A 26,261-nucleotide genomic window follows, 5' to 3' on the forward strand; every position below is an offset into this window, starting at 1 on the left:
ATCTCTTATTTCTGCTTCCACCATATTCTGGATTAATTTTAGATTTTGACCAACTTAAAATAATAAATGACAAAATTATAGAAATATGTGTATAAGAACTTTGTCCACACAACACAGTGGACTAGGTAAAATGGATTGGGTGGTTTGTGGTTCAGCATTCTTAGGAAATATGCTTATTGCATTAGTCTATTATATAAAACAGGCCATTATCTAATGGAATATATTTGTTTTGGACATAACACCTTCTATGAACACATGAATTTTTTTAAAATCCAGATTTAGAACTTAGCATGTTGTTTGAACCCAGTCAATGGGTAAAGATTATAGTCTTACAAACAAAATTGAAGGGAAGCTCTAGCTAAAATAAATGGAAGGCTGTTGCTTTTACCCTGTCAAGGGATTTCAGCCACTCCTGGCTCCCTTATCTATCTATCTATTTATTTTATTTATAACCCGCCTTTATTATTTTATAAAAAACTCAAGGTGGTGAAGATATCTAATACTCCTTCCTCCTCCTATTCTCCTCATAACATGAACCCTGTGAAGTGAGTCGGGCTGAGAGATTGATTGGCTCAAAGTCCCCAGCCAGGTTTTCCTGTCTAAGAGGGGACTAGAATTCATGGTCTCCCAGCCTGGTTCCTTAACCACTAGTCCAAACTGGCTCTTTTAGAGGCCAACCATCAACCACAGCCATACCTTCCTTTTGGAATTTACTGCCAGACAAAATGGTCATGATTGCAGCCTATCCCAGAATGCCTTGTACTTCTTAACTTCTCAACTATTCACAACCCCACTGGTCTACTGGAAGGCAATAATGGGGTTCTCCCTTCCTGCCAAGTTATAATATGCTTGCTTCCCCTTACTTTAGCATGATGATCCATTCACCACTCATGAGTGCTAATATGCCTTGTTTAGCCAACCACAAGTAAAAGAAGAATCCTATAGTATTAAGGATGGAAACCCATTCCCAGGAAATCTGATCTGATCTACTGTGGAAGATATTAAATTAGAAATATTTTTCTTTTATTTCTATTTTTTATTGTTTTATTTATTTATTTATTTATTTATTTTTGTTATTTGCTAACGTATCCACAGCTTTTAGAATGGATTCGGCGCACAACCCCTTGGCTGGAAAACAGGACCCCAGAGAAGACAATGGTAGCTATGCAAAAGAAGTTAGAGGACTTCAGAGATTATCGCCGTAAGCACAAGCCTCCCAAGATCCAGGAAAAATGCCAGTTGGAGATCAATTTCAACACTTTACAGACGAAACTGAGGATCAGCAACAGGCCAGCTTTCATGCCATCAGAAGGGAAGATGGTCTCAGTAAGTAGCAGTGCCTTTGGGCTGTACGCTATAAAGCCTTTCAGTTCTGGAAACTGGAAAATGGTTCAAATCTCCTCAAAGCAACTATCCTGCATTAGAAGGGAGTCAAGAGCAAATCCAGAGGAGTAAAAGTTTTGATGTGGTTCAGTCTTTAACAGCCTGGCGAGATAGTTCAGGCAAGAAGCACAACCAGGACTAGGAGCTCTGTCTTTATTGTTAGGCAACATTAACAGGATCTTAAAGCCGCGTAACAGAGTGAGCGCCTGTTACTCGTCCCAGCTTCTGCCAACCTAGCAGTTCAAAAGTACGTAAAAAATGCAAGTAGAAAAATAGTGACCACTCCGGTGGGAAGGTAACAGCGTTCCGTGCGCCTTTGGCATCTAGTCATGCCGGCCACATGACCACGGAGACGTCTTCGGACAAGCGCTGGCTCTTCGGCTTTGAAACGGAGATGAGTCAGAAACGACTAGCACGCATGTGTGGGGGAACCTTTACCTTTACTTTAAAGACTGAAAACATGTCTCCCCTTCTTTCCTTTTACTCTCCAGAATAAACTCGGGAGGGTCCTATTGAAATGTTTCCCGTGCCAATCCTCCTTCGGTGGGCTGAGACATCTTTTACAGGCTCATTTGCAGCTCTCCCTTCTGTCTTCCAAGGCCATCCCTACATATTATTAGAGTCTAAGCATTTTGTTCATCCATTCCTGATTATCTGACCGTCTCTTTGGTCTTCAGAGAGACAGCTGCTATTTTAAAAATATGATTGAGAAATGATTACCTTTATAGATGCACAGATACTCCCTTTTTACCACAACTATTTTAATAAAGAATTGCAAAACAGGCAGAAAACAGTAGAGTTAGGATTGTGATATTATTGACATTATGAAGAAAGCAGCCACCTTTTCGACCTTTCATCATGAGATTAGAAGTTTGCAGAGCTATTTTTGCCCGTCCAGAATTTGTCACCTTACATTGGTGGGGGTTTGAGAAGGCATATTCTAGCTAGTTACACTATACCGGAATTGCTATGTCTCTTACCAAATATATATTTTCGTCATATTATTCTGGGAAAAAGAGAAACGGAGAGTGAATTATTGTCATGAAATGTTTTCGCATTCATTACAATACTTCGCTGTCCATTTCTCTCTTCTCTAATGGTGCTTTAGAAAGCTGAGATAGCAAGAAACACCATCCTTCTCAGTCTAAATTTTGGGCCAGGGTCAGACAAGCAGGAGTCATAGAAAATGCTTAACCAATCTGAAAACCCCTTCTTGAGATACATCTTGAAAGATTTTAAGTATTTGGTTTATAATATCCCTGTGCTTTTGTAGGATATTGCCAGTGCTTGGCAAAGACTTGAACAAGCAGAGAAGGGCTATGAGGAATGGCTGTTGAATGAAATACGAAGGCTTGAACGGCTTGAACATCTGGCTGCTAAGTTTAGGCAAAAGGCTACATCACATGAAACCTGGGCGTATGGTAAGTTGGGTTCCCCCTGCCCGCAAAAATATCTATCCAGTATTTTCCCTTTGAAATAGAATCTAAAATCAAATGCATGGTTCAAATGAAAAAAAAAAGTGGACAAAAAAGAGCATGAAGAATATGTAGGAAGAAGGAATAGACTAGACTGAGGGATACAAATGCTAACGTAACAACTAAAATATCAATTGTAAAAGAAAAAGACAGTCAATAGGCTTAGTTCCTTGGCATAGTTCCTTGGCTCCTGATAATATGCAACCTGCTGACATGCAACCCTATTCAGCAGATAACTCAGATTTATCCTGAGTTGGATTCCAGCTAAGAAGGTGGAGATGACAGAGGCACAGTCTTGGGATGCTATCTGGGATGGGTTTAAGTATTTTGGTTCCAAGAAAGTTGACAGGATGTTCAGAGCTAGGCCCATCTGTACTTAGAGCCAATGCCCTCCTGGTTCAGGCCTCAGGGCAAGGGGGAAAGATATGTGGGTGGTTCCATGCAGTAGTAAATGCCTCCTTGTGGAAGAGGGTGGTTCTGCTGGCTCTGGAAGAGGTAATGGTACACCTGCCTCCTCAAGAGATGACTGATGGATCATCTTCATCATAAGATGCTGGTTATTACCTTAAAGTCATACCTGGCATAAGAGCAAGTTACTTGTGAGTCTGCCTTTTCCCAATTTTTTGCTTGTCCACCATGCTCCCATAGTGAGGGTATGTTCCTGGTTCTCTCACTGAAAATTGCTATTTTATGGATAGTTAAAATGGTGCCTTTTTGGTGGGAGTCCCTGTGCTCTGGAATAGTCTTTTCCCTTTTATATGGTAAGCCCCAGATTTGCTTGCCTTTAGAAAACCAATGAACACCTGACTTTTATCAGCGATGTTTGTGTCAATTTGAGTCACAATTTGGTTGTTTTTCCTGTCATGTTTCATTATGTATTTAATTACCTTGAAATTCCATGCACACCTAGACAGCAAAAAATGTTCACACTGGTAATTCACAAGCGGTGCAGTTCAAGAGTCTGAAATAAATATAGTTGTTCATGGGGCCTTCAATGCTCTCAAAGATTTGCTCTAGTAAAACACTGAAGCTTTCAGAAGGTATCTGCATATAGAAATTAACCTTTTTTTAAACTTTTGGAACTTTAAAGTATTAGACAAATAATCCTGAGACAAATAACAATGTATTGATAAAGCTGTATTAAAGTAAATATAGCAGATCTGTCATTGTGTGGCAGATAGGAAGAGGTGGCAAACCATACACTCCACATATCCATATTTTCCTGAAGTATTTCTTCACGCATTGTGCTTTTAGCCATGCACTTTTCAAGAAAATAAGGGTCTAAGTGTACTTGTTAATGGTGGAACAGCTGCTAAAGTGCTGGTTTAACCATTCCCTGTTAGCCTTTGGGCAGTGTTTGTTATTCAGGAAAAAGGCCTTCTTCAGCATGGATCTCTTATGAGTTGTGATGGGGCAGTGGTTAGAATGCAGTACTGCAGGGTAATTCTGCTGACTGCCAGCTGCCAGCAGTTCGGCAGTTCAATTTTCACCGGCTCAAGGTTGACTCAGCTTTCCATCCTGAGTATTTGGAGGATTGTTGGGGAGGATTGTTGGGGGCAATATGCTGACTCTATAAACCACTTAGAGAGGGCTGTAAAGCACTATGAAGTGGCATATAAGCCTAACTGCTATTGCTAGGTGCTATCATCACCACCATCTTATAATCATTATAGCTTCCCATTAGCTTTGGGTCAGGACGCCCATGGTGACAAAACCAAAGGGGAATGGGAAGCAGCAGTATTTGGTGCTGTACTCTGGGCAACTAAATAGTAACTTTACTGTTATATATCATTTGATATGTGACTCTTACTATTGTTGGGCTCTTAGACAATGCCAGTCATTTGTCTCAGCCTTTGGGCCCTTAGTCATCAGTCCTGCTAATATCCCACCTCAGTGGCTTGGTTCTTCTCTCTTCTTACCAGGCAAAGAGCAGATTCTGCAGCAGAAGGATTATGAAGCTGCTTCCCTGACAGAGATCCGGGCTTTGTTGAGGAAACATGAAGCTTTTGAGAGCGACTTGGCTGCTCACCAAGACAGGGTGGAACAGATCGCTGCCATTGCCCAGGAGCTGAAGTATGTTCCATTTAGAGGCACACAGCTGCTGACATTTACCCGATAAACTCTTTCCAATAAATTTGATAGTGTCATAGGTACAATGTAAAAATTCCTCAGATAACTTTCTAAGTGTTATTATCTTGGCCTGCTCCCTGAAAATCTTTTTGATTTCCTCCTTAGCTAAAAATAGAGGTGCCTTGCAGGGCAACTACTCCAAAGCTAAATTAACAATGAACCTTTTCTCTGGTCCACTTTCTGGTTGGCAATCTTGAAGTGGAAGGGTCAGTTCTGACTTAGTATATTTAGTCTAAGTGATGTTAAACAGGAAAGCTGTCTTATAGTTGGTCGTTTCTGTTCAGTTACTGCAATGTTCACCATTAAGATTGTTTGCAGAGATGTTGACATTATTTCTTGTAGTCATTTTCTATCTACACCTCTATCTACAGAACAGAAAGAAGTTAGCACATTTTGTTTTGTTTTAAGAGGCATTTATATCTAATAAGTGTGTGATAGTTCTAAGTCAGAGATATGCTTCTAAATTGGTCCATCCCATGTGAAGAGGTTTTCAGATCACCTATGGACTTTAAATCCACTTTTTGTGATGCCATATTAACATCAGATGCTTCTGAACAACAAAACCTATCCTTTTTCAGCATTAGTGATGTTGCTATAGCAGTTGGAACTTGGGTTCAAGAACATCTGAAGACTACTGATTATTTTTAGTGTAGGAACAGGAGAAAGTCATGCCAATACCGATTGCTATTTGCCAGGAGCATAAGCTGCACGGTGACAGGATGTTGGGCTCAGAGGTTAAGCAGGATAAGCCAGGGTTAGTGTTTGAATGGGAAATACTGGTCTGATTCTTAACATAATATCATGGCCATGAACATCAGAAACAAGGCAGATGGGACACAGTTTCCTTCAGTAGACCAAATTCAATCTTAAGTGATGGTATTGTTGAATACTCTTTTTCTTTATCTCTTCAAACAGGTTTTGATTGAAAAACAATAATCAGGAAAGTATGAATCTTCTTTTCTGGGAATTGTTCTTAGATGGGCAGGCTAAGAAGTTTTGGGCATGAGGTGGGTTAAACAATGCCAATTAGTACTACAGGTCCTTTGAGAGAATGATATTGTTCTTTATGCTGTTTGGTTTGGCTTGACTCTCTATTTCTACTTCCCTTCACTTGGCAATGGATGGTTGCTATTTTTGAAGAACAATTGGTATGTTTGACCTTGAACTATGGTGGTTAAGTTCAGCTTTATCATTTTCTGTTATGGCAGCTGAGGTTGTGAAGATCATAAAGATTAAAATTGTTTAAGGCTTATTGAACAATGGCCTTTGCATAAAGGCTGCTGTATGTATGCCACGTGAGTAAGGTAGCCTTTACTGAGTTCCCACAACTGTATAGTTCCAAAAATAATAGCTTATAGGCAATTACAAACTTCAAATATGAATCTGTCCAGTGAAGGAAAAGAATACAGATGCATCTTGAGTACATATCAACACATTCATGAACTGCAATGTGTTGGCTTGCAAGGTTATTACTAGTTTAGAATTTCTACTTGCACAGACTAGCGTGAACATGAACAGAATAAAATGACTTTGGCCAAGCTTTTGGCATATTGGCCAAGGTGTGTCCAAACTGCCCAGTACCATCCTTCCCATTAGCAGAAATGCTGTAGGTAGAATAGGTGTAACTAAAGCTGCTGACCTCACCTATACCTGCCATTTAGGACTGAGAAGCATTGAGTGAATGCCTCAATTTACCAAAGGTTTGATGGATGGCAGAGAGGAATATTATATATATGATGACCAGAGCATATGGAATAGTGCAATTTGGAATGTATGAGGAGGAAACAGTAAGAAATATGAATTAATGCATGAAATGAAAGAAAGAAAAAAAAATAAGATGCAAGTCTGTAAAACTCAGAGAAACTATAACGGTTATGAATGGAATGAAGTTGTTGAATACCTGCAGTGAAGTGAATCTGTAAGTATTATAATGAAGGGGCTAAAGTACATGTTGGAAAGTACAAATTGATATCATTTAGATTGTTTTGTGAAAATCCAAGTTGGTAACTGTCATGTTTAATTGAAATAAATGGCGACAAGGAAAGAATCAGAGATGAGTTGAAGAAAATTGTGCAGCGTTCCCAATGAACTGATCCATTAAGAACATAGCACAGTTTTCCTTAACTTATTCTGTTAAATGTAATATACATTGGTAAGAGAGTATAAAAAAGTAATGCAAGAATTAGTGAATGAAAATGGTGGCTAGTGAGCATCTGCTTAGAAAAAGATCTGCTTATTTTAATTTAATTTAATTTAATTTAATAATTTGATTTCTATACCGCCCTTCTCCCGAAGGACTCAGGGCGGTGAACAGGGCAATACACAATAAAAATCAGATACAAAAATTAAAAAACCATTAAAAACCAATTAAACATCATGCCCTTAAAATCAATACATATTAAGTTAAAAACTAATTTTAAAAACCCAACCCCATCCCGTCAGACCAGGCCAGCTTGTTTGAAAAAGAATGTTTTAAGATCGCGCCGGAAGGAGCGAAGGTCGGGGGCCGTCCGGAGCTCAACCGGTAAGCTGTTCCAAAATAAAAACATTTATTTTGAGTAAATGTTTTAAATATGAATGTATTCATATATAAAGAAATATCTTGATTTGTATCTCTTTGTTGCCATCTAGTGGGCATCCAGAGTTTTTTAGTGCCAGTTTGATAGTCCTGTACTTGTCTGAGCCATAACCACCATGAGATTCCTTACAGAATACTTACACTGGAACTTCAACTGTTTAGTTGAACATGTTGTGTTCAATTAAAAAAGTTATCTATCTCTATTTTTGTCTGAGATTAAGAGTATTTATCCCTTACTTATGAAAACTTTAAAATTCATTATAATATTATTTAAGATGTCGCCCCCTTTAAATGTAGAAAATTTCTACAAACATCTAATCCCAGACCTCAAGTCACAATGTTATTTTATGTTTGATTAACTCCTAGACTAGTATGTACTCACATTATTATAATAACTTTGATAAGTAATGGCATACCAGGAGTAGTCAAATAGTAGCCAAGAGCTAAATGTAGCTGATGGTGAGATACTCAGAATAACAACTAGCTGAGGACAAAGTACACATGTCCAGTCTCTTTAGAACCACACACGCATATCTGGCAGTTAAAAGAGACTGCAACAATAAAAGGCAGAATATAGGTAGTTATGAAACCGTTATTTCTTTGACCCCCTCAGAAGTTTGTCTTGTTTTCGTGCAGGGAAACCAAGACAGTTTTAGAAAATGGTTTCTGATAGAGGCATATTATTTTTGGACTAGATGTATCCATTATTATGGTCTTACTGTTTCTTTTAAAGACTAGGAGATGCCCTATAGCATCCCATCTCTGCTATCTAATGAAGAAATACATAAAACTAGTAGCATTTCCACCTGTATTTTTTTGTTAATCCTAGTTATTAGGATTAATTCCTGAAAGTGTTTTTGGCAGGGGTCTTGCCAACTTGCTGCAGCTACCTCGTCTTGGTTGACTCCAGACAATTCGCTATGGGACAATTCATTGTGGGATAACTCAAGAAAGAGACAAGTGAATTGCAGAGGGCCTTGTCTTGCTTTAGGTTTGAACCTTCTTAAGTTAGAAGTCCTCAAGGCTGCGATGAGCTGCAGTTCTACTTGTCCCTCTCTTGAGTTATCCCACATTGAATTGTCCCACGGCAAATTGTCCCCTGGCAAGTTGGCCATGCCGAGTCAGCTATGGCGAGTCAGCTGTGGAGAGTTGTCACATTCTATTTTGGTAGGGCATCCCTCCTAGCAGATGTCAAGGGCACAAAAGCCCTGTATAAAAATGTAAGTTACAGTTGAGGGAAGCAGTGTAGAAATTCACACCTCCAAAGTAATGTTTCCCAAAATAACATGGATGTTATATCACTAGTTATTGAGAACTACCATATCTGGGCTGTGAAAATCTGGCATGTTCTGTACTGTATTTCTATTGGTCATCTGGATTTTTGCAGCCCAAATAACTTCACTCTTAGCATAATACTTCTCCCTGTTCACCGCCCTGAGTCCTTCGGGAGAAGGGCGGTATATAAATTAAATTAATAAATAAATAATAAATAAATACTATATGTAAAATCATGATGGGTAAAAAGCTGTTGGAGGCCATACATTTTCTTTCTAAATAACATAAATGTTTCCCTCACAAATCAACTGTGTGTATGAATGGAAGATTAATTCTAATGCATGTTAGATTAGTGACTGGAAAATAGAAATCCAAAAGGCAGCAATCTGAAAGTTGTTTTTCTAAAATAAAAGCCTTGGATGTGTTTTTGTGATGATTGTTGGAACGATACATTCCTCTTCTCTGAGTGTATAAATTATTTATGTTCCGATTGCCACTGTGTGCCCCAAACCAGATTAGAAAATTAATGTAGAGTATAAAGTAATTTACGGTACATTTTATTCTCCTGTGCATTTCTGAACTGGAGTCGACCTGCAATTTGGAGAACCTAAGATGAAAACTAATTTTCACATTAGGCACGCGGTTAGCGTTCTCTGAATTGTGTGGATTGAACCACCTAGTTATTTAGGATATTGGTGAAGATTCGATAAACATGTATCCTTTTTTTCAGTGAGTTGGACTACCATGATGCAGCAAGTGTCAATGATCGATGTCAGAAAATATGTGATCAGTGGGATAGACTGGGAACCCTAACTCAGAAAAGGAGAGAAGTGTTGGAGGTAAAGCAGATTTTGACAATAGTTTTACTCTGTAAAGCACTACATTTTCAAGATTTGTGGGAATGAACAACATTATTCACAATCTCCAACAGGATTATTGGTCAGGCTGGCTGATGGTGATGGAAGTTGTTCAGGGCACCCAACATTTCTAGCGAATTCTGTTTTCTCTTATTATTCTGTTTATACATTAATTTATAAAAAAGATTTGTCACCTTAATGTCAAATGCAGTTATGAAGTAGCAACCGACTGAAGTTGGCATGGAAATACTGATTCATGTAGTTATGTGACTTTTTTCCTACATTTCATGACAAAGTTTGTTTAAATAGGTTTAATGTACAGGTGTTGCTTGACTTATGACTGGTCGCTTAATGACTGTTCAGTTACAACAAACTTCAAAAAATCTACTTATGAACCATCCTCAAAGTTATAACTGTCACACACCCCTGTGGTTATGTGATCACATTTCGGGCATTTGGCAACTAAGTGCCCCTCCTTATTCTTGGAACAACTTCCAATATCCTACCAAACTTTGTAGTAAGACACAAGCAGAGACAGATATATAGATGTACATGTCATGTTGAATAATGACTTATATATCATAACATGTTGATTAAATTGTAGTGGCTGGACTCAAAATATACTGCTCAAAAAATAAAGGGAACACTTAAACAACACAATGTACTGTATTTAATAGTAGGATGTCTTATTTTCTGTTCCCTTTATTTTTTTGAGCAGTATATTTTGAGCCAAAACAACCATATTATGGTTTAGTATAAACATATGAACCCATTCTTGGGATATAGTGCATTGGGCTGGAAAATATGAAATGGGATTTGTGTCCCACCAGAAGTTTGAAAAATTATATAGTCCTAATCATTTGCATCTATGATAAAAAAGATATGTTGAAATAGAAACCCCCCCCCCAGTAAATTCACAAATTGCAACTACAGGAACAGTCAGACACTCACAGAGCATTTGTCTTCAACAAAAGAATCTTGTCCCAGGACATCTATCCAGATATAGGCAATAAGGAATACAAGGCCTATTGTAAATGCTAACTAGATAGAATAGCTCAGGTTTTTCCTGGATTGAGCCAGGTTACAGCTTCACCTTTCCAAGCATACTAGAGTTAACAAGGAAAACTGTGTTAAACAATGATGTAGTTCTTACTGCCAGCTGCCATGACTTATTATCTCCTATAGCCTAATTGACTGCTTCACCTCTTCTAATTGTAGTCTGAATTGGGGAAAATCATGGTCCCTGTATTGCTGTTAAATACCACAAGCACCAATGGGATTACATCTTCACCATCAATGCACTGAAAACTCATAGGAGAGTGAAAAGCCAGATGGAACATTTGCTGATATTTGCTAGATATTAAGAAATTGAAAGACCAAGGAAGAAGTTGCAGTATTTGTTTAACTTGCTGATTGGGTTGACTGGGTTTGGTGGTGCATCTTTAAAAGCTGCAAAGGCTCAAACTCCCTAATAGAAACCAAAAATGAATGGGCATTTCTAAAAGAAAAAGTAAATTCATTTATGTATGTCTTTTTAAAGAGGACAGAAAAACTGTTGGAAACAATTGATCAACTTCACTTGGAGTTTGCCAAGAGGGCTGCTCCATTCAACAACTGGATGGAAGGTGCCATGGAAGACTTGCAAGACATGTTCATTGTTCACAGTATAGAGGAGATCCAGGTAAAATAAAGCCGCATTATGAGCTCAACAAGGAGAGTTGTTCTATTCCCTTATTTCATCTCAGAAAGTTTCAAGTATTGCTTATCCCTGCTCAGGTCCGGAAAAAATATATTACAGCAGCCTTTTCTAATCAGCCACTCTCCAATTTGGGATTGTAACTTCTAGTATTCTCATCCCTCCATCTGATACCCACATCTTTGGGGGGAGAACAGTCAGATGACTTAAGTCAAGAGTCAAGAGTGCAGCTTGACTTATCTCTGTTTTTTTAAAATGCAGTTTGAAGGAAACTTTGAGCAATTATTGTGTATGGGGAGGGTAAGGATTTGTTCTGATCATTGCATTTATATTCTGCATCTTTTGCACATCTATGCATCTGGGATACTCAGTAAAAAAAAATTGAAGGGGTAATACCCCTTTCCCTGCTGCTGCTGCTGCTGAATTTCACTTGGGATTTCCCCTCAGAAGGTACATTTTAAACCACTATGCCATTTGTCTTTTCTTTTTGTAAAAGAAAACCAGGATCCTGTTATCCACATTTCCGAATAATGTATAGTGTTTTTTCTGGGCCTCCCCCACCCTCTCAGTTTCACTGTTTGCCCTTTATGCTGGCACGAGAAATGAAATGTACTTACTTACCACTGATTATACAGAGGCGCCTGCTACACAATCTTGCAAATATTTATATAGGGAATGGAGATGGGGGGGTGGGGTGGGGGTGGAGGAAGGAGAAAAGTGCCAAACCACAGACTGGTCCCTCCCCTCCTCTTCTTCCTTTTCTTTCTTTCAGAGTTTAATTACTGCCCATGAACAATTTAAAGCCACTCTACCTGAAGCAGATGGTGAGAGGCAAGCTATTTTGTCCATCCATAATGAAGTGGAAAAGGTGATTCAGAGCTACAGCCTCAGAATAAGTACCAGCAATCCTTACAGCACAGTTACTATGGAAGAGATTCGTACTAAGTGGGATAAAGTAAGTGGAAGTAAAAAATACAGGAGGATGTAGGTTTGTTTGTGATTAATTACAGGATGGGGAAAATGAGGTTCTGCCTGGGATAATTAAATTTTTAGTTTACTCTTACAAGTAGTATTAGGAATGTGAAAGATACTGTTGTTCTTGGGTGTACAGGTAGTCCTCGGCTTACAATTGTTTATTTAATGACTGTTCAAAGTTACAACAGTGCTGAATAAAAGCAGCTTACGACCAGTACTTTGCACTTACAACCATCACAACGTCCCTGCTGTCATGTGATAAAAATGCAGGCGCTTAGCAACTGACAATTGCAGCATTCTGTTTGGGATCTTCCCAAAGGGCTTCCAACAAGCAAAGTCAGTGTAGTGATTTGCTTAAGATCCATGGCAAAAATGGATCATAAAATCAGATGCAATTCATTTCATGACTACATCACTTAAAGACAGAAGTTCTGGTTCCAGTTCCAGTTGTAAGTCAAGGAACAACTGTATAATAGGATTCAATGGATAAACAATGACTGAATACAGGTAGCCCTTGACTTACAACAGTTTGCTTAGTGACGTTCAAAGTTACAATGCCACTGTAAGAAGTGACTTAAGACCATTTTTCACCTTTATGACCATTGCAGCATCTTCATGGTCATGTGATTTACAACTTGACAACTGACTCACATATATGACGGTTGCAGTGTTCCGGGGGTCATGTGATCACCTTTTGCAACCTTCTGACAAGCAAAGTAAATGGGGAAAACCACATTCACTTAACAACCATGTTACTAATTTAACAACTACTGTACAGTGATTCACTTAACAAACGTGGCAAGAAAAGTGGTAAAATGGGGCAAAATCACTTAATAAATTTGTCACTTAGCAACATAAACTTTGGGCCCAATTATGGTCAAAAGTTGAGGACTATCTACCAGGGATAGGCAACCTTGGCTCTTTTATGACTTGTGGACTTCAACTCCCAGAATTCCTGAGCCAGCTCAGGAATTCTGGGAGTTGAAGTCCACAAGTCATAAAAGAGCCAAGGTTGCCTACCTCTGAGCTATACTCTAGGGTTGGCTTTGCCTGGCAGCAAGAAAATAAAGTTCAGCCTATTCATGTCTAAGCTTTATGGTTTCATTTTCAGAAAGTTCAAAATAATGTTTCTGAAGTAAAAGGGAGGAATGGCAGAAGAGAATATTCTCGAAGCTTCCCAAAATAGTGAACGAATGTCTCTTCCACCTTAATATCGAAAGGCTAGGATGCCAGCAAAGCTCAGAAATAAAAGAATAAAAAGACAACAAAAAGAATAAGCATTCATAAAAAGATTGTGGCACTGCTATCACTTAAGACTTTACAAATATGTAGCACTGTATGCCTTGCAGCTTACGCTTTAGAAATGAGTCCAGGATCACAGTACATTTGGGAAAAACATTACGATTCTGCTTCTAAAGCAAAATCTGAAAACAGGAGCTCCTGAGCTAATATAACTAATATTACGCAAAAGGAATGGTATAGACATATACTTCTTTTATACTGGCTATATCATGTTTCTGTCTTGGGCTGTTGGGTGGAAGTTGAGAAACCTCACCAGTGGAGAATAACATTTAGTAGGACAGATGAAGTCCAGCCACACAACGATTTGCAGATTTTTCCTCTCATAATTGGCTGCTTTTAAAAATTAGTTAGGATAGGGGTACTCTGTTTTCTCTTTTCTTTTTTTTTAAAAACCCTCTGTAAACTTTTAAAATTGTCTAATAGAGGAATAAGAAGATTGATACAATGTGGAGGAGTTCCTGATGCATCACAATAGATACAGTATAATGGTTTTGTGGTAGAAAGAGATGCATTGGTAGAGATAAATGAATCAGTTTGCACTGATATACATTACCACTATATTGGCAAAAATAAATGAAATCAGAGCTATACTCCACCCTTAGCAAAATTAAACACTCTGGATTGTAGCAAAACTGTTTTCTGCATTAAAAAAACACACAATAATGATGCAGTTAAATATTACAACAACTGCAAAGAAAAGTGGCTCTGAATTTAAGATGACTCCCTCAAAGTGAGTATAGATAAGATATGACTTTTCTATTCTTCTTGGCATTATAGCATGATCTCCCACCACTGGGTTCATAAGTTATTATTTGGGATATAGGACTTTCAGACTTTGTACTTAAATGGCCTTAAGGAATTCTCCTCTTGCTGTCTAATGCAACATATGCTAGTGTGCATAACTTCACATAATTTCTAAAAATTATCAACCCAGCTTATTTTGATGAATGAAACCTGTTTGACATTAGTTCTGGATCATGCTTTGGGAATATAGCCCACGTGATTAGTTTATGGCTCAGTGTGTCAGACAAACCAAGAAAATTAGCTTATTTGATAAACAATTACAAAATTACCCATAAGGAAATGTGCAAACATAGCCAAAGTTTTACCTGCTGTCAGGAATATGACTCATTGTTCCCAAATCCCTTTTGGTTTTTTTGTTAGTCTCAGTCTTTTAAATATAAGGGTTTCTAAAGTCAGGAACATCTAGTGTTGGAAGAGAAATTTGGATTTGGATCTCCCTGAATTTGGAGCTAGCTTAGAAATATGTCTAATGCTTCCTAAATTGCTATCTTGGAGATGAAAGAATTCTGGATTAACTCCACTCGGATTTAAATCATTGATTTCATTCACTGCTAGTTCTATCTAATTTAACTATTTATTGTGGAAACCTGAACTTTAATAACCTGTGTTCATGTTCTGTCATAACTGTGCCACATGGTCTCCCTTTCCAGTAAAAGAGGAACATTTTGACTCCATCTGTTTCACAGATGTTCTCATAGCTTCTGAGTATCCTGCAAGACCAGGGGTGTCAAACTGCCGGCCCTTGGGCCAGTTGCATCATACAGAGGCTGATCCCACCCCAGCTCTGGCAATGCAAAAAAAAAAAAAAATTGCGATACGTTGTGACATGTCACGTGATGTGGCGAGTTTGACACCCGTGCTTTAGAGGAAGTGTCACCTGCAGTTAATATTGATTAAAATGTGTATTTTTAGAACAGTTTTTTCAGTTTCTTCAAAATGTTGTTAAGTAATAAAAATAAAAGCAGATATAGACTACAGACTAATTTAATTTTGCACACTGGCAGGTCAAACAACTTGTGCCTGTAAGAGATCAATCACTGCAGGAGGAGCTTTCTCGTCAGCACACAAATGAACGCCTGCGCCGTCAGTTTGCTGCTCAGGCCAATGTCATTGGACCCTGGATCCAGAGCAAGATGGAGGTAAGTACAACCAAGATCTGCAGAAGCTCTAGATAAGAAATTCTAAGCAAATTCTATCCCTGCACAAATTGCCTGTCCTTGTGTGTGTGTGTGTGTGTGTGTGTGTGTGTGTTTGTGTGTGTATGTGTGTGTGTGAGGAAAAACTATTTGCTGCTCTCTTAACATAAGCCAAAACATTTTGCAAAATAAGGAAAGCTTTTTCTCTTTCTTTTTCTCTCCATGGCAGGAAATTGGCCGAACTTCGGTAGATATCGCTGGGCCATTAGAGGACCAGATGACCCAGTTAAAGCAGCAGGAGCACAATATCATTAATTACAAGCATAATATTGACAAACTAGAAGGAGACTATCAACTGATACAGGAAGCTTTGGTCTTTGATAATAAGCATACCAATTACACAATGGAGGTAAATCTGGTCTTTAATTAATTTTATATATGCAGTCTTGCTGCAGCATGTATTTCACATTGATACTGGGGACTTTTGTCTTTCAGTGTTGTTTTTAAAATATCACAGGCATTTTCATTCCATCCTAAAACGTCATTTTATTTTTCCAGCCTTTATCCTACCCTAGCCTGACTGACGTTTAGCACATAACAATGACATAAAAGATTAAATATAAGAGGGAGAACATAAATAAAACCAAACTACATGAACAAGAGCCTTGGTGGAGCAGTGGGCTAATGCCTCCTTAAGTAACACCAGCTGCCTGCAATTAGTGCAGGTTCGAGTCCCACCAGGCTCAAGGTTGACTCAGCCTTCCATCCTTCCGAGGTAGGTAAAATGAGGACCCAGATTGTTGGGGGCAATAAGCTGACTTTGTAATAATGCTGCTTGTGGGGGGGGGGGCCGAAAGCCCTAATAAGCAGGCATATACATAGAATGAAGGCTATTGCTAAGCACATTGATTTGTGCTTTAGATTGTAAGCCGCCCTGAGTCTTCGGAGAAGGGCGGGATATAAATGGGATTTAAAAAAAAAGATGCCTTAGAACAACTAAGAGTCAAAAGCCCACACGAGCAATTTAGCTCTAACTTGTTTGCAAACAATAAGCAGGATTGGGCTGTTTATACTTCCAGAAAGAGTCTTTCATAAAGCAGGGAACCACCTCTGAGAAGCTCTGTTGCCTGGTCCACGTCCCATGAATCTTGCAAGAGCGGCACAATAGCACTGAGCCTTTCTATTTATTTATTTATTTTAATTCCATTTATATCCCGCCCTTCTCCGAAGACTCAGGGCGGCTTACAAGCTTAGCAGTAGCCTTCATTCTATGTATATGCCTGCTTATTAGGGCTTTCATACACCCCCCAAGCGGCATTATTACAAAGTCAGCTTAATTGCCCCCAACAATTTGGGTCCTCATTTTACCTACCTCGGAAGGATGGAAGGCTGAGTCAACCTTGAGCCTGGTGGGATGCGAACCTGCACTGATTGCAGGCAGCTGGTGTTACTTAAGGAGGCATTAGCCCACTGCTCCACCAAGGCTCTATGTTGGAGTAGTACAATTTTAACAAGCATGTAGCATGCAGGAAAGGTGGGGCCGACTTGCTCTGGAGAAGGTTCAAGAGGTTTCAGGTGGAAAATCTTTGAGGTAGAAAAATAACAGTCTTGCCAAGCCTGACAAAAACAGTCTTGCCAAGCCGGACAATAGCTTGGCAACCCAGATCTGATTCATAGACATGATTTCCTTAATGGTGGTTTATTCACTAAGCTACAATGTCTAGGGTCACACAGCATGCTAAGCCTATAACTGAGATTTCCTGGTAGTCTCCCAGCCAAAAATCAGCCATGCCTCATGTTGCTTCACTCTTGGGGACCAGCCAAGTTTGCCTAAGTGCAGCCATAAGAACCTATAATCACAAGTACACTGAAGGGTGGACATACTTTCCAGTTTTTAAAATTATTTTTAAATGGCTCTATTGTAAATTAGGCTTACAATTGTAATAATAAAAAATACAACTCCATAGCTTCTTGAGATCAATCAAGGTTGGCTAGGTGCTGCCATCTAGCTTGGCAGTCATGCTGCTATACCAGTTCTAAAGGTGGTGTAAACCTAAAATGTTCTTTAATCATAGGAAACTCTGTCATGAATTTTTAAAATTACTTTGCTATAAAACATTTATCCAAGTACTAATCAACTTCATCAGAGTAATTTATTGCATGCCTTGGCAGTTTCTAAACTTAAATGTAGTCGCACTACAAAATTGGGAAATCCCCTTCTGGTCCTAAATTGTCAACAACTTTTAAAATAAACCATGAATTTGCTCTTACTTTTCTTGATAGTATTGCAGTCCAGCAAATAATTTCTTGGATCTAGGTCTCATTCCTTTCCCTGTCAATTCATATTGGGAAATAATAATAATAAATAGGATTTATAAGATAGTTTCCTATCAGCTTCTATCTGTTGGAAAAGAATATAAAAGTAAAACCAAAATCACCTTGTTTATGTCTGGCCACTGCATACTTGCCTAAAATGAATGAATGGACTTGGCTACCTTTATAAAATACCACAAGAAAGAGTAGCATTAAAAATGTCCTTCTGTAATTCTGCCAAGGCAGAGATTTATGATGAGAAACAGTAGAAAAGGCAGTTGCTGTGATACGTGAAACCTTATCATGTTACCATTGATTCTAAATATGAAAAATACAGTGAGTAAAGACCATTTGTTGAAGGTAGACACTATGATGGGCAAATTTCTGGGATCCTGTCTGGCCAGAAGCCCGCTATCACCCCAGAGGGCATGGTAGAAGACAGTAATGAGCTGGTAATCAGCAGCCAGGGCTGATCATAACTTGTAGCCTAATGTGTTAGAATGATTCTGGAATAATTAGAAATAAAATATAAGCCATAATTTAGCCATTTTGTTTTTGGGTTACTGTGATCTGAGAACTAGGTTCCTGTGGCTTGTAAATCACGGGCAATGGTTTTGCACGTCTCTTAAAGTCCACATCACTTATATGGTTGTTAATCAGAATCAGTATCTTAAATTGTTTTTTAGAAGCTACAAGAAAGTCAGGGCAAATGCTAGACCCTAAAAGAAAATTTTCCAGGCAATCTTCCCTCACCAGGTAAGGTCTTTGCAAGCAGTATAAGTCAACCTTTAATAATCCTCAGGGACTCACTGTAAAAGATACTGAAGATTGAATTTAAAACTTAGGATAATGACTTGGCTTTGTCATGTCCAAATGAGAGGGAATTGGTGAAAAGCTTCCAGGTAATAGCTCTGAACTGGATACAGTCCTTTAGATGTAGTTTGGGAAGTACTTTGTCTTGTGAACTGGAATAGCCAAGATATTTTAAGTTTCAAAAATAGGTAGGATACCTATTTCTTCTGTATCTGGGTGACAACTCCAGCATTGTTCATGCTCACGAAGACAGAATTCCTCTCCATTTTTAATATGATTGAAAGGAGAAATTATAAAAAGATGACATGGCCCATAATCTTGTTCACTGTCTTTAATTAAATTTATTTATACTTAATTTAAATTAGGTTTTTTGAATTACTCTGTTACGTTGTTATAGTCTCACTGACTAGTTGGAATGTAGCTCCCAGAGTATACCATTCACAAGCATTCATTGGCACTTTAGTTCTTTGGGATGGTCTAAGGTTATCCTTCTTTTTTTTCTGCTGCAGCATATCCGGGTTGGATGGGAGCTGTTGCTGACTACCATTGCCCGAACTATCAATGAAATTGAAAACCAGATCCTTACAAGAGACGCTAAAGGAATAACTCAGCAGCAAATGAATGAATTCAGAGCATCATTTAATCACTTTGACAGGGTGCGGTTGTCCATTTTATTTTATTTATTTTTTAATGTGCAATTGGAATTGGGAAAAATATTTGCATGTCTCCCTGCTCACTTTTCAAAAGCATAGAATACAATCAAGACTCCGAAATTAAAATACAGAATGGGATAGAAATTTGAAAAATTGAGATGTGGCTTGGGATAGGGCTGGGATGGGCCATCTCAGGACAACCACAGATCTCTATGGAATTCTTGTTCCTGATCACTTCCTTTTTCTGGCCGTTAGCCAACTTCTGCATTCTAGAAGTCCTGGCTCACAACTTTGCTCTCAATTGTCCTTGCAGTATTCCTTTTTCTTAAGTGCTTGCCATAGTTTTCCTTCTCTGTATATTTCCATTCCTGAGGGAAAAGGAACCATTATTCAAATCTATTCACACAACCAAAGAACAAGTCAAACATTGGTTCTTTGGATACTACATGTATACTAATGTGTGCAGTGGTGGGATTCAAATATGTGAACAACCGGTTCTCTGAGTGGATGCTGCTTCTGGAAGTCCATTCTGGTCCTGGGCAACAAAAAATTAGTACCGGTTCTGCCGAAGAGGTGCAAACCAGTTGAATCCCACCACTCAATGTGTGTAGAAGTGCAGATGAAAAAGTGGGATTCCTGGGCATGGCCAGAATATGAAGTTAGGTATTGAGATTAATGAGAATTGTTGAAGAAATTCTCTTCATAGTTTGTTAAAATGGGCAACAGAAATTGCAACAGAAGTAAAGACCGAAACATGGATATACTTGCTAGGAGTATATATATTGGAACTCAACTCAGTGATGACTGGGAGGAGACATCCCATCCTTGGCCCCTACTATGTGGGGGTGCCACAGAGTTTGGTGCTTTCTCCACCAAAAGTGGAGGTGCTACATGGGGCTGCTGGATTAGCTAATTTGTCACTATGGGGTTAGGTATCATTATTATGCTGATGATATCCAATTGTACATCCCTACATCAGGCAAATTAAGCAGTACCATGATTAGTTTATCCTAGAGCCTGGAGAGTGTGAGAATCTGGATGGAAAATAACATTCTTTAGCTGAATCATGGCAAGACTGAGTAGCTTTGGGTTATGGGGCCCACTGACTCTAAACTATGTCATCTTCGATGCTCCATGGAGTTGTACTACCCCAGAAAGACTTGTGCAAATTGGAGTCATCCTAGATTCACAATTCCTGCTTGGTGAGCAGGTAGGAGTTGTGTCTAGGAGGACCTTTGTACAGCTTTATCTTATGTACCAGTTGTGTCTGTTCTTGGATCAGCATGCCCTGCTTACAGACACTCATGCTCCTGTCACCTCCAGATGGACTGTTGCAATTTGCTCTACATGGAGCTGGCCTTGAAGAGTATTCTGAAGCTTGAACTGGTAGAGAAAGCAGTGGTGTGCACTTGTAGAACTGCACACATTACACCTCTGCTCATGAGCTGCATTGATTGCAAGTTTGCTTCTGGTCAAATTCAAGATGATGATTTTAACTTTAAAGCCTTTCATGACATGGGGCCAGACTATCTGAGGGACCACCTCTCCCCAATTATATCAGCCCACCCCATCAGATCTTACAAAGAAGGTATGCCATGACTACTGTCAGCTAGGGATCTACATTTGGTGGGTCCAAGGAGATGTGCCTTCTTGACTGTGGTGGCTGCCTTACGGAACATCCTTCCCCCTGAAATTAGATTGTTCCCATCTTGTTTGATATTCTGAAAGGTCCTCAAGATGTGGTTATGTGACCAGGCTTGGGCCGCCCATGGAACTGGAGACTTGTCTAGATGACACTATTTTTGAGGGAACCATTTTTTATTCTCCCTCCATTTATGATTGTATTTTTGATTTTTTTTATATTTAATAATATGTTTTTATATCTGTAATTGCTGATTTTGTACTTTTTTATTTTTTACTGTTGTGCACAGCTCAGGCAGGCAGCTAAATAAATAAATTGCTGAGGCTGATGTAATTTTACTTAACCTTTAAATATACAGAGATTAATTGTTAACTAAAATAATTGGATCCAAAATTTACTGTCTAGCTTAAGTGTACATTTTGTCTAATGATTTTGGTGGCATGGCTATCTAGCTTACAAAAATGAACAAGCAATCCCTATTCCAAGGGTAGGAAACAATTCAAAGGTTTAGGTGTTTTTTTACTGACCTTAACAGTGATGTCACTGGAAGAGAAGGGATTTAACTTTTCTGCCTTTGTGGAAGGCCTATGGATCCTCAACGTAGCAATTGTAACTATAGTTTTATTTTATTCAATTTTAGCTCATTGCAATCAATCAGCCCTCAGCAAATTACAATTAGTAATTTGCAATAAAATACCCATGGTACAAAGGAATAATCAAAATCACAAAATAACGTCAAAAATATAAGTTCTAACCAAAAACAGACAAAAATGACAAAAATAAATAACTACATGGCATTCAGAAATCAAACTGCTCTCTGGAATAATTCTGTTTTAACAGTTTCCTAAAACTGGTGGTTTTTTTTGCCAAATAGTCTGAAAAAAGTTTTTTCTAAATTTAGCAACTAAACTTCAGCAGTGTAATTGCATGTGCATATGCACATGCAAAAAAAAGACGTTTGTTAAAAAGTCTAGGGCAACATTCAGCCTTGAACTAGGATTGGTCACCATTGCTCTGCACCAACCCACATTAAAGCAACATACTTTATGAAAAACTGGTAGCTAAAAATGGTTGCTGAACTTGGGAGGCAGGGATGGTGATGGTAGTGGTGGCAGTTTGTGGGCTTAAGACCTGATTTTTTACTTCTAAGTCTCAAGACAGGATGATGATGATCATGATTCCTGCTTTTTTGCTGGAGGATTTTGAGGCAAAGAACCAAGTTCTTGAGCAGAAGCTCACAGGGCCAAGAGTTCTATTAAATACACTTCATATGATCATTTGCCATGTGTTCCATCAGCTTCTTCTGTCTCCTTAAACATTACAATTTGATGGCAACAGAAGGTCAAACTTGGGCCCAGTTCAATAATTTTGTGAGCAGGATGGTAGTCCTTCTGTGAGCCCTGGACTCTCAGCTTCTGTGTTTCTGGTTTAAAATGTTGATGCAGATCTCATGTTAAAAATACGTTCGTGACTGGTCTGATTATAAAATGACTTTCAGCCATCAGACCTACATCTCTTAACGATCTTCTGTTCTCTTGATAGATTAATAACATCATACCTTAAAAAAATTATAGTTTTTAATTGATTAGCCCTGTTTTACCGTTTTAAAATAAAACTGCTTTAAAGCTAATGAATTCTCCTTTTTTCTAAGAGAGTTTTTAAACAGACAATGTTGTTTAGGCAAAAGAATATAATAACCGTACAGTTTAATTAGTGAACAACAATCCATAATGGCCCATAAAACTAAGGCTAAGCCTGAGAAAAGTGGTTTACTTATGTGCAGTAAAACTACCGGTAATTATTACTCTCTTTTGATTTGATTTTTTTAAGGTATTCAATTTAAATCAGAAAGAAAGAATTGTATACATGGGTGTGAGCTTTCATACCATTTTTAGTCAGATAAAAACATATGCTTTTTTCATGGAAGAAATCTCCAGTCCACCGCAATCCTATAGTGTACAACACAATTACAGAGAATCAATATTCATGCTTTGCAATACCTACAATATTGAATATACTTTACTGGAAATCTAGTGTTCACAAAAACAAGATGAAACACATAATGTTTCCTTCTTATCAGAGTTACATGTAAAATTATGCAAAAACTAAATATCATTGCAGTGCTAATTCCAGACTCCAGTAGCCTGTACTTTCAACGTCTAGCTTAGCAGTTTTATAAAACAGTATTTAACAGTCTTGCACTCCTTGTGAAATGTTAGAATCTGGAAGTGCATCTTTTTTTTTTTTGCATTGTGCAGCTTTTTTAAAAATGTTATTTTAAAACTGCCTTTCAATTGAATATGGCTTATCTATAAATGCTATATTTTATGCCTTTCTCATACATTTTTGTTTGTTTATATTTCATTAGCATCTTTCTAGCATTATTTCTGTTTCATGTAATCTAACGTCTCCTTTTTCTGTTTTTTGGCGATTCAACTTGGTCTTGAATGAACATATGATACATCTGATGATGAACCTGTTCTATCTTTATGGAAACTATGATGGCTTTATTCTGATCCTTGAATCTTCCATGCTGTTTGTTCCTACCAACAGAAGAAAAATGGGCTGATGGACCATGAAGATTTCAGGGCCTGCTTAATTTCAATGGGTTATGATTTGGTATGAATTTTAAGATGCAGTTAATTTGTGATAGTAACCCATGTTACACTTACCTTATCATTACAAGTACTTTAACAAAGTGACCATTATAGATGTACTTGTAAAATTCCTGTGGTTAAAGTTCAGCCCACTCAAAATCCTAGTACATTAGATATTATAAATTATCTTCTCAGAGGAAAGCTCCACAATGGATTTTATTCTTGGGTGTGTATAGAATGAGACTTATTGTTAGAAACCTATGCAGACAGCTGTTTATATAGATTCATACTAAAACATTGTGCAAATTTATCATGGCATTCATATATAAGTTCTATTACATTTCAAATTTGAATATTTTTTCTATCTGTCTGTTTATCTGTCAGATATTGAAGGCATCTGTCTTCCAAAATATTCTGGCTAACTTGCAATTTTAAAACATAAAATAGAAAAATATGATTGTCCAGACAGAAACTCATGAATAATAATCAAAAATTGTTAGAATTTCTACAAATGACCTAAATCTAGGCCTGGGAACAGAGTGAACTTTTCATGGATTTACAAAACATCTGAAGGGTGGGAGCTACATATATCTCTGGGAAGATACTCTTCCAAAGGGTAGGTGCTACAACACTGACGTCCTTCCTCCTTGGTCCTACAAGGTAAAGAATTTAACTAAAGGAACTCAAAGCATATCCAACTTCATGCCCAACTGTATTGAATAGGTACCCCTTCAATTAACCAAGCTCTATCTTCCATGTAAATTTTGAACCGTACCCGGAAGTCAACTGGTAACCATTGCAGCTCACAAAGCACTGATGGCATGTGGCTGCGATGAGAAATACCCCTTATTGCTCATATTGAACCAGCTGTAACTTCCAGATTGTCTTCAAGAGCAGCCACTCTTGTAATAGTTTAGCCTAGCCTTGAGACGACCAGTGTGAGTGATTGTCTAAAGAAACTTCTGGTTGAGAAAAGGATGCAACTGGCACACAGGGTGAACCTGTACAAGGGCCTTTGTGATCATAGCTGCTGCCTCTTCATTGAGTAGTAGCTGTGAGTCTAGGAAGGCCTCCAAATTGCACACTAGTCTTGAGTGGGGAAGTGCAAACCCAACCAAGAGCAAAGATGAAATCCCAGAGTGTAGGACTGACTTAGACCTAGGGACTCCAAATATCCACAGTCACTCAGTCTTGTCAAGGTAGAGCTTGAATTTGTTCCTTCCTATGTAGATGTATATAGCATTCAGAAGTTGGAGGCAATACATTGACAGTTTTATCTCTGCAACCCAAGGTAAACAACAAGGTAATGGTAAACAGCCTATCCAAAAACCCTTCAATACCAGTCCCACCCACACTGACAGGGCAAGCCACTAGAATATAAATTGACAGCAAACTCTATTCCTTACTGGCACTGATGATGTTATCTAGTTTGGATAAGTTTGGGTAAGAACATCTGCAAGAAAACAGCCAAGGTCAGAGAGCATCAAGGACCACTGATAATGATATTTCTGCCACAATCTAGGCCTGAATATGGGCTTTTACTCATATATGGTCCAATTTCTGTTTGACTTCATCTAGTAGTGCTTTACATATCTCTTATGATGCTCTATCTGTTGGAGCTTCTCAAAAAACCAAACCGCACTGCAGGATTTCTAGAGAGGCTGCATGGAATCAGTTTCGTTCAAGGTCTTGATCACTTGACTATCCAGGTTGCAACCAATGCAGTAAATCTTAGTGGATTCCTTCCTATCTTTTATATATTTTTCTTTTACTATTTGTGTGAAATCCATAGTGAACATTCAGCCCAACATATACTTCCAATGGATTTAAGAATGTTTAATGGTAATATATTTTTGCATACTTTAAAACCTGCAAATTCTGATATTTGGCAGATTACACATGATGCTGAATATTTTAATTTTCTTAAAAAAATTGCATTGTAATTTTCATAACAATTTTTAATTGTATTTTAGGGTGAAGCTGAGTTTGCCCGAATCATGTCCTTAGTTGACCCCAACGGTCAGGGAACGGTTACCTTTCAATCATTTATTGATTTCATGACCAGAGAGACTGCTGATACTGATACTGCTGAACAAGTTATTGCTTCTTTCAGAATCCTAGCCTCAGACAAGGTTAGTGAAAGGATTTCCATTTGCTGTGATAGTTTCTACAAATTCTACCCTTGCAAGACAAGGGGGTATCCAAATGCAAAGTAAGCTAGCTGTAACCTAGAGTAGAAACTTAAAATATAGCAGGATTGTTTTCACCAATTAATCAAAGCCCCTAAACCTTGCATGCTAATTTTTTGAAACACTACACAGATTTGTACTGAAACTTTTAGGCTTGGGGTAAGGTTGAGTTTTTGGAATCGTGTTTTACTAAGGGAAGGTAATAAGAAGGTAATAAGGTACCTTGCTCAATAGTAGTAACTGTGAGAGGGATCTCAGAATCCTAGTGGACAATCACTTCAATATGAGCCAGCAGTGTGCTGCAGCTGCCACAAAAGCCAATGCAGTGCTGGGCTGCATTATCAGAGGGATAGAATCAAGATCACGTGACGTATTAATACCACTTTACAATGCCTTGGCAAGGCCACACCTGGAATACTGCATCCAGTTTTGGCCACCACGAT

The 26,261-nt window shown here is 38.3% G+C and overlaps 1 protein-coding gene across 1 annotated transcript in view; it reads left to right on the top strand.

Annotated features, from left to right (window-relative positions):
• ACTN2 (actinin alpha 2) overlaps positions 1-26,261 on the top strand; it is a 46,086-nt gene that overhangs the window by 17,785 nt on the left and 2,040 nt on the right. Inside the window, exons 9-19 of the mRNA XM_081328498.1 lie at positions 1,096-1,326; positions 2,657-2,804; positions 4,781-4,931; positions 9,572-9,680; positions 11,239-11,379; positions 12,167-12,349; positions 15,480-15,614; positions 15,841-16,020; positions 19,247-19,393; positions 23,586-23,651; positions 25,603-25,761. Of these exons, the coding sequence (XP_081184624.1) occupies positions 1,096-1,326; positions 2,657-2,804; positions 4,781-4,931; positions 9,572-9,680; positions 11,239-11,379; positions 12,167-12,349; positions 15,480-15,614; positions 15,841-16,020; positions 19,247-19,393; positions 23,586-23,651; positions 25,603-25,761 (1,650 nt within the window). The remainder of the gene's footprint in view (positions 1-1,095; positions 1,327-2,656; positions 2,805-4,780; positions 4,932-9,571; positions 9,681-11,238; positions 11,380-12,166; positions 12,350-15,479; positions 15,615-15,840; positions 16,021-19,246; positions 19,394-23,585; positions 23,652-25,602; positions 25,762-26,261) is intronic.

The sequence above is a fragment of the Vipera berus genome, assembly GCF_964194415.1.
Source record: "Vipera berus genome assembly, chromosome: 1".
In the NCBI taxonomy this organism is placed as follows: Eukaryota; Metazoa; Chordata; class Lepidosauria; order Squamata; family Viperidae; genus Vipera; species Vipera berus.